This window comes from Cricetulus griseus, chromosome 4, assembly GCF_003668045.3.
Source record: "Cricetulus griseus strain 17A/GY chromosome 4, alternate assembly CriGri-PICRH-1.0, whole genome shotgun sequence".
Taxonomy (NCBI): domain Eukaryota; kingdom Metazoa; phylum Chordata; class Mammalia; order Rodentia; family Cricetidae; genus Cricetulus; species Cricetulus griseus.
The window spans coordinates 1,590,832-1,600,346 of NC_048597.1; the positions used below are offsets into that span (position 1 = coordinate 1,590,832).

The 9,515-nt window shown below is 46.7% G+C and overlaps 1 protein-coding gene across 1 annotated transcript in view; it reads right to left on the reverse strand.

Moving 5' to 3' along the window:
* Window positions 1-3,052: 3,052 nt before the first annotated feature.
* The window catches only part of Igsf5 (immunoglobulin superfamily member 5), a 40,873-nt gene continuing 34,410 nt past the window's right edge, over window positions 3,053-9,515 (reverse strand). Inside the window, exon 8 of the mRNA XM_035443551.1 lies at window positions 3,053-3,148. Coding sequence (XP_035299442.1) covers window positions 3,053-3,148 — 96 coding nt within the window. The remainder of the gene's footprint in view (window positions 3,149-9,515) is intronic.

The following is a 9,515-nucleotide window of genomic DNA, read 5'->3' on the forward strand; positions in this document are numbered from 1 at the left end:
CTCCTCCAAGATTAGAACCTTGCATTTCTTAAGACAAATGTTTATGGGAAGGTGAAACATTCCATCCTACAAGGAAGCCTTTAAGACAGGAAGTAAACAACTCAAAATAGTTCCAAGGAGTCCCTGAAATCGACCCCTTCCCATGAGTATATAAGCAGTAAAAACTACCAAGAGTCACTCTAGACAAGCCAGGCTGCCTGAAGAGGCTTAGACCAACCGAAAAACCTGGAAAGGACACTTTGCAACCTGTTGAGCTATCTGTAAGTTGTGCAGTATACCCCACGTTTCCATATTTGTGAGCTGCCCCCCATGCCAAAGTGGGCTTTGGTGATGGAGCTATCTTTGAGTGATTTCTGCTCCTGTAAGTAACTCCAGTAAAACTCATGATTCACCAAGTTGGACTTGGGTGGTATCCATACCTTGGTCTGTCACAGGCTAGCTATCTGGGGAGAATAGACATTTGTTCAGTCTTCACAGGAATAGTCTTGACATTTGTTAAAAGCCAAATCCTACCTTAGCAGTAGCATAGTTAAACATGAAATTAATTGCTAACCACAAGAGAAATCTGTACCAACCAGTTTGGAACTTGAGATAATAATGGTCATGTCTCTGGGGTGAGTGTACCAGGTGCAGGAAGTGAAGTTCACTGAGCAAACCCAGGTACAAGAGGGATTTGGAAAGGGCAGGAATTTCATCCTGGATCCTAACATCCACGTTGGTTTTACACAGGATGAGAGGACCCATGAGAAGATAAGCCACTGGTGCACTGAAGTCTCCTGACCTCCTTCTTGGAAATGGCTTCATTTCTAAATACTATGATTCTTTGGAGTACCACCCAAATCTTAGCATTATGAAAGGCAGCACGAGGGCTAGAGAGATGGCTCAGTGGTTAAGAGCATTGACTCTTATAGTGGGAAATTACCAATACGGAGTCAGGTAGAAATATAAGGGTATTTAATAGGGAAAAGCCTTATTTACAGAGCAACCTAGACAGCCAGCGTGGCAACAGTCTGTATGCAAGCCCAAAAGTGAAACCGAAAGCGAAAACGCAGTCGCACTACATCACCCTGACCACGCCCTCGCAAGCGTGGTCAGGCACACCTGTAGCCAGCCCCTAAGTAGGCGTGGCTACAGCTTCCCCTACAGACTCTTCTTCCAGAGGACCCAGGTTCAGTTCCCAGCATCCACATGTCAGCTAACAGCCATCTTTAACTCCACTTTCAGAGGATCCAGTGCCCTCTCCTGGTATATATGGGCACTGTACACATACATCAATGCAGGCAAAAACACACGTACACATGCATAAAATAATTAATAATAAGGCAGCCCCAACTCTCAGCCCACCAGAGACACTTCTTCATGCAGTGGGCAGCAATTAATCAGAGGCTCACAATGGGTCAAAGTGCAAAAAATAAGTCATCGTGGAGTGCTCAGCCCTAAATGGACGTTTGTATCAGCCCCTCCCTGCAACCAAGGCTCAGGAACCATCACGGAAGAGAGGACAGAGAGACTCTAAGGAGGACTGGTAAAAAATCAGTGCCTTCTAGACAGGACAGGACACTGCACCCAAGAACTCAGCACCTGTGGCTACCTGCACAAGACCAAGCCAGTCACCGTCCCAGCATGGAGGGTGTGCTATATAGTTTCATGTCAACTTAACACCAGCTAGAGTCATCCAAGAGGAGGAAATCTCAATTAAGAAAATGCTCCATAATATCAGGCTGTAGACATTGTCTTAATTAGTAAATGATGAGACAGGACCAAGCCTGTTGCAGTGGGGCCATCCCTGGGCTGGTGGTCCTGGGTTCCATAAGAAGAAAGAAGCCTGAGCAAGCCATGGGGAGCAAGCCAGTAAGCATCTCCCCTTTGTGGCTTCTGCATCAGCTCCTGCCTCCAGGTTCCTGCCCTATTTGAGTCCCTGCCTTGACTTCCTTTGATGGTGAACAGTGATGTGGAAGTGTAAGTCAAATAAACCCTTTCCTCCCCAAGTTCCTGTGGTCACCTCAGCGATAGTAACCCTGACTGAGATGGAGGAAGGGCTCACAAGTCCCCACCCATAAACAGAAGAGCTGTCAGCAGCTGACAGCTGCTGGGGGAGGGGAATTTTTTTTCTTATGCTGTGTGGCCCCGGTTGCTTGTTCATGCTCCAGTGGACAGCCCCACACCCATCCATGTGTGGTAACACTGACTGGAAAAGAAGAGGACATGAAGTTGGTGGGGAGTAGAGGTGGGGGTGTGGGAGAAGTTGGAGGAGATGCTTCCATCACAGAATGGATGAAATACATTGTATGCATCTATGAAGTGCTCAAAGGATAAATTAAAAATACAACCACCATAGGAAAAGATAGCACATGGTGCTTTGTTTTCTCTTTGTTTATTAAGGATATATATTCATACATATATACATACATATATACATATATAGAGATACATATCTTTCCAGTTCTTTCATGATGCTGGCAGAACCTGAGCTTTGTCCCCTATCAGGCAGAAGCCATGCCTAATTCACCCAAAAACATGGAGAAAAGGAGAAGGGAGCAACCAGCAACTGTCATCAGAACATGCACCTTGGCATTGCTTTTGCTTTGTTTTAACTGGCTGAGCTCCGAACCACCAGTCAACTTAAAGAGATCCAGTTGATTCTAATTGTTTAAGCTCTCGGTTCGGTGCCCCTATCTATAAAACACACATAAATAGTATATTACCATGATCTAGGACAACAAAAACATTCTGAAGGTCATGAAAGAATCCAGTCCTATCTGCCCTGTGTTGGATTAGCAAGAGTGTCAATCCAGGTGGGAGAGCTCCATGATAGACCCTCGGGTTTTATTCAGTCGCTTTAAGGAACTCACCAAAACCATGAGACATTTCACAATCAAGTTCTTCTGGGCAGAGAGGAAAACTGATTCTTCCTGTCACTGTGAAGCATCAGCTCTGAAGCATCAGCTCTGGCGACTCCGAGGCGGCCTCTTTGACGAAGCTGGGGCCCAGTCTCAGGATGGAGGCATCAACTTGGTGGATGCATACAAAGCACAGTCATGAGAAGTCTCTGCTACACTAACGTTGCATTCCTGACCTTCTGAGGACTGGTGGTGTCAAAGGAAACCCGAGGATGACTTGCTGCACTGGACTGGCGTGTTTTGTGTTCCTGCTAACAAAGGCAGAAGGGTCAGTGTGCTTACTGGCTGGGCCTGAGACAGTGCTCACCTGAGAAGCAACGGGAGCAGAGATGAACAACTGTACAGAGACACACCCTCCCCTCCTATTTCTTCAGCAGCACACATTCTGGGTGCTTTCCAAGCACGAACAGCAAACTCATTCCAAGAATCCAAGACCCACTTTCACCAATCCTAATTACAGATGCCAAGATTCCCTGTTTTGTTTTGTTTTCCAATTTTCCTGTGGAAGTTCTTGCTTTACCTAGTAGGGTGGTTTTTGTTTTGTTTTGTTTTGTTTTTTTAAAAAACATAAGATATTTGTGGATGTCTTCAAATAACACACATTCCTTCTAAAAGAGCAAAAGCAAAGCAGAAGAACTGACTGGAAATTCACTGCCCTCGTGTCTCCTGTACCTTCCAAACTAACCAGGGCTCCTCTACCAGGCCAGTGACTTCACCCAAAGATGGGAGCACAAGCCTAAAATGTGCCCATAAGCCAAGCACGTGGGAGACTGAGGCAAGAGGATCATGAGTTCAAATTAACCTGAGCCACATAGGCAGACCCTGTCTCAAAAGCAAAGAAGTTATGTGCAACCCATTTTCCCTGCCAGCCCTGAGGACAGAGGTTCAGACTGCGGGGCACAGCAAGCGTAACAAACGTCTTAAATTATGCAGTGGGCGGGATGAATTATTCAGCCGCAGTGGAACGTGTGGATCTTGAGTGGGAATAGTCTCAAGCCGCCATGTGGCCTCCATTTACAGGCTCCCGGGAAGGAAAGGAGGCCTGCTTGGCGGATGGACCTGTCTATGCCAGGGTCTCTCTGGAGGGCGCCTTCTGCTGGGAGTTGCTGGAGGTTTTTGCAGTTGTTTGCTTCTGTTTGCTCTGCTGGGTTGCACGAATGCACTGCTGCCTTCTAAATTTATCACGGGTTTATTTCTGTTTATCTCAACAGGAGGAATGGATTAGTGGGCAAGGCACAAGCCGGGTTATGAAACATTTATATGCCCTTGAAAACTGAATGGTGAAGAGATGGAATCGCTAAGAAAAAAAGAAAAAAAAAAAAAAAACAGAAGAATTGACTGACAGAAAGTGAAGGCCCAGAAGAGAAGGAGGAAGGATGGCATTTGTGTTAAATATTCATCTAGGTACAAATCATTCAGAAAGCCTATGGTTTTAGACCAAAACAGAAAGAGTTCATTTGTCCCATGAGCTGGTTGTGATTTGTAGCAAAAGAAAAAAAAATTTAAATCCTTGTGAGCTCTGTCCTAAGAAGTGTTTACAGTGTCAGGTCACACCTGAGCTCCCTCTTACCACCCAGCAAGCTCTTATCTAGTAATCAATGGCCTATTCCATGCCCTAATCAATCACACACCCCATCATGACAGAAACCAGCAGTGAAGAGCAGTCACACTTGGCATGTGTCCATTTCAATAATCTTCTTACCTTCTAACTTTCCTAGACATTTAATGCCTGGGCTGGGCTCTGCAGCCTAAAATCTTATTCTTCTGTCCATGTTGAAAGTGGTGTGTCTTAGGACTCATCTAAAACACCAGAGACGAAAAAAAAAAAACTGCCACAGTTGGCAGAGCCCCAATCCTTGTACTTGGTGCTGATGATGGCACCAGAAACATCCCAGGCTCTTCCTATGATGCAAGAAGCTCACTACACCACGGTGGACACACGGGGTGCAGTTTAGGCAGCCTCCTGTTACTCAGAGAAAACACTGCCTTAGAAACAGGCCTGTGTCTACACAAACACTGTCCGCAAGCCGATCATCTGGGAAAACTTTGGAAACATTGTTTCTTAGGCCCAATCTTGTCTAAACAGTCTGGAAGAACCTACAAGAGCTTGTACAAGTACCCAAGTGCTCTGGGGTGTGCTGCACTGAGATGCCAGGGTACCAGACATAGGTTTCTATAGGTGACACATGGACCTCAGATTCAGCAAGTATTCTTTAGGAATCCGAGCATCCAGCATTTGAAAACATCCCCCAAGTTCTATCAGGCGTCAATCGGGATATACACTCTAGTCAAAATCCCTGTGGGACTGAAGACATGGCACAGTGGTTGAGAGCACTCGCTGCTCTCACAGCGGACCCGAGACCCATTCCTAACAACCACATGGGCTCATAACCATCCACAGCTTAACTTCTTGGGTTACTGATGTCCACTTCTGGTCTCTCATGGTACTACATACATAAGAACACACACACACACACACACACACACACACACGCACGCACGCACACACATGCACAAGCGCATACACACGCACACACATGCACACACACGCATGCACGCATGCATGCACACACGCACGTACATACATACATACATACATACATATGGGCAAATCACTCCTACACATGAAATAAATAAATCTTTAATATTCCAATGCTCAGGGAAGACCCCACAGGGAAAAAGGCTGAAATGGGATTGGGCAGAAGAGAGCTCCAGGCAATTGAGGGTTAAGTGATTCTGGAAACCTGCCTCTTGCCACATTGATAGATCTCACCATCTTCTGTGGTGACTGACCCATAGTGGCCACTGTCCTCCTGAAGCTTCCAGTCACAATGGCTGGTTTTCTGTGGGGCACTCCTATAGCCACCACCTGTCCCCTAAGAGACTGTCTCTGTGACAATCCCTCACCCTTCTGAAGATGTACAAGGACTCTCTACTGGACCTATCAGAAGAAGGGTCTGACCCAGGAGCATCACCCTCACCCTAGCTACCAAAAATCAACAAAGGCCCTCCACCCAAAAATGGACCCTTAATAAACTCACTGGCCAAGGAAATTTTCTCTCTGAGAATCTCCAGATTAAGCTTCCCATAGGTCTCTTAGGACAAACCTCTTAGGCTGCTACTGGTGCTTGGCGGGCTCTCCCAGGCCGAGGGTCCATGTTTACACCCCTCACCAAGATCATTCAGGGAGCTAATGAACCTTATACATAATTTGTAGGGAGGCTTACAGAGGCCACAGAACGGGTTTTGGGCACAGAAGAAACTGACAACAGACTCCTTAAACAACTAGCTTTCCAGAACGCTAACAGCGTTTGCCGAAATATCCTCAGAGGCACCTTTAAAAACAAGTCCCTTGAGGAAATGATTCGGGCATGCAATGATGTTGACCCCTTTTCTCATAAACTCTCGCATAGCATTTCCCAGGGGGTCACTATGGCTATTGGCACAGCTCTACAAACAACAGGTAACCACAGAGCTTGCTTTAAATGCCACCAAACCGGACATTTTGCTAAACAATGTTCCCAAAATATGATACCCCGACCTTCAGAGGGCGCCCGACACCTCGATCCCAAGAGGGCATCTCGACCCCTGCCCCTTCACCCCTGCCAAAAACTGTCTGTCCCAGATGCAAAAAGGGTAAACATTGGCTCAGGGACTGTAGATCCAAAACGAATGTACGAGGGAATCCCCTGCCTCCTCCTCAGGGAAACGGCTTGAGGGGCCAGCCCCAGGCCCCACAGCCAATCCCCTTCTTGCCAGCATCAGGGCCAAGCCTGCAGGCACAATCCTTGAGCTTCCTTATTTTCTCCACACCATTTTCACCCACAGGCCTTTTTTGGCAGAATGATCCCCTCTATTGGGACCATCTATCTGCTTCACCAGGCAGAGTCCTCCTTACCTACCCCTGTCTAGTTTTTCAACTCATTAAGATGGGCAGAGAGCATAGTCTTAAATTATTTGGCAAAGACCCCGACATTCTTGTGTTCACTTATACCCCTTCCCAGGTACAATGGCTCACCCAAAATGAAGATACTTGGGCAATTAATCTTATATCTTTCCAAGGCCTTATTGATAATCATTTCCCCGCCAATTGACTTGTCCAATTCTTTTTAAAAACCCCTGTAATCTTTCCAAAAGTAAAAAAAGGACTCCCCTTAATGATGCCACACTGGTTTTCACTGATGGGTCATCTACCAGGAGGGCTGCCTATTCTATAGATGGCAAAATCTTTTATTTTCAAACCTCGGCCTCCTCTGCCGAGATAGTAGAACTTTTGGCTATAATTAAAGTCTTCCAAACTCTCCCTTTAACCTTTACACTGATGGTGCTTATCTTGCCCTCTCTGTTCCCTGTCTTGAGACCGTTCCCTATATCCGACCATCTACAGGTGCGGCTCCATTCTTTTCAACTCTCCAGTGCCTGATTTTAACCCGAACCTCCCCTTTCTTTATTGGTCACATTTGAGCACATTCCAGGTTGCCTGGTCCCCTTTCTTGGGCAAATGATGACATTGATCAAGCTACCCAAATAATTACCTTGGCTCAAACGGGCCCCCCTCTTTCTGACCCCATATCCTTAGGCCAACAAGCCCATGCCACCCATCATCTCAATGCCCATTCCCTACGCCTTCAGTTTGGCATTACCAGAGAACAAGCTAGAGAGATAGTCTGCTCTTGCAAAGGCTGTTTTACTCTCCTGCCGGAGCCCCACCTTGGGGTTAACCCCCGAGGTCTGCTCCCTGGACAGCTTTGGTAAATGGATGTCACCCACTCCTCCCAGTTTGGGAAATTAAAATACATACATGTGACTATTGACACTTACAGTGGTTTCATTAACGCCACGATCCAGGTGGGCGAGGCAACAAAAATGTCATAAATCATGTTCTTTCCTGCCTAACGGGCCTACCCCAACCCAAGACTATTAAAACAGATAATGGCCCTGGATATACCAGTCTAGCCTTCATGCAATTTTGTTCTCATTTAAATATCAGTCACATTACTGGTATTCCCTACAACCCCCAGGGCCAGGGGATTATTGAAAGGGCTTACCAAACACTTAAAAACATGCTATTTAAACTATATTCGTGAGGAGGAATTTTATACCCCACTAAAGGCAATCATAAGAACCTACTCAATCATGCATTGTTTGTGCTAAATTTTCTCTACAGGGAAATCAGCCTCGGATCGCCTCTGGCATCCATCAATGGCTCAAAATTATGCTCAAGCCTTATGGAAAGATCCCCTAACTCACAAATGGCACAGACCAGATCCGGTCCTCATTTGGGGAAAAGGACATGCATGTATTTTTGATACTCAGGCCAATAATGCTAGATGGTTGCCTGAACGCCTTTTAAAACTATATAATCCACCCAGGGAAGCCCCTGAGAAGTCTTCTAATTATGTTTAGTTTTAGATAAAAGATGCTGTCTTTCTGGCTACTTGTGTGTTTCCCACCTTTGATTGCCGTTGTTGCTGCTGCAAGCCCTTATCAGATCCACAACTACACCTGGATGATGGTCAACCGAGCCAGTGATGCTGCCAACTGATGCTGCCAACGCCTCCACAACTATTGCGACCACCCCCTCCTATTCCCTCCTGATAGTTGACTTATGTGCTTTAGCCTTAGGGGCCTCTCCAGACTAGCGAACCCTTGACCATTTTTCCCCTCAGGACCTCCCTCCTCTGCTGACCTCATTCTCTCCTTAATTAACCCTACTGTTCAGGCCCTTCATCAAGCCAACCACTCCCTTATAGAGGACTGTTGGGTCTGCTATTCTTCCACCCCTCCACTTTATCAGGGAATTGCAGGCATGTAATTCCTACCCTGCCTGTTATACTGGATTGACTACTTATATTGTCACCTTTACCTTTTCAAAAACTAACCAGATTCATTAAGTCTCAGATTGACGCCATCCTCGAAAAACAGGTTTTGATCCACTACCATCGCCTGGAGGCATTAGATTCTGAGCTGCCTGACGACAATGAAAACCCCCACAGTCCTAAAGGACTGGATTTTTCAGGCCTTGAACATCGAACCTCCCGATTTCCTTGGTCTTGGAGCCGTCCATGACAGGATTATAGTGATGCCGCAGGCCAGATGCCGACCCACCCCAACGGCTGTAGGGCCCTCCATGACAGGAGGCCGACCCCCAGATGCCCACTCCAAAGCACTCCCAAGCTGCTAGCCTTATGAAGAGTCACCTGAGTGCTGGGGGCAGATGCACCTCACGTAGCCTAAGACAGAGGCCCTACCCCTCACTGTCATATAAATGACAATATCGTAAAATATAGGGTCCTGGCTGCAGGTGCCCATCACATAGCCTAAGCCAGATGCTCCATTTTATTATACTTAGTAGGGAGAGATGTCAGAAGCCAGCCTTGGTCCTTATTTACACAAGCCTGGTGACCCCCCATGTCCAGCTAGCTGCCAGCCAGTCTAGCATCCCACCCCTCAGGTTCTGGGACCTGGCCTGAGAAGCAATTAACACCTATTCCTTCCCCCACTTCCTTAGGTTAGTGCTTGAGATAAACACAGGAGATTCCGGATACCTGCCCTGGCCTGAGAGCAATTAACATTCATTCCTCCCCCCACCTCCTTTTTCTCTGCTTCCCCCTT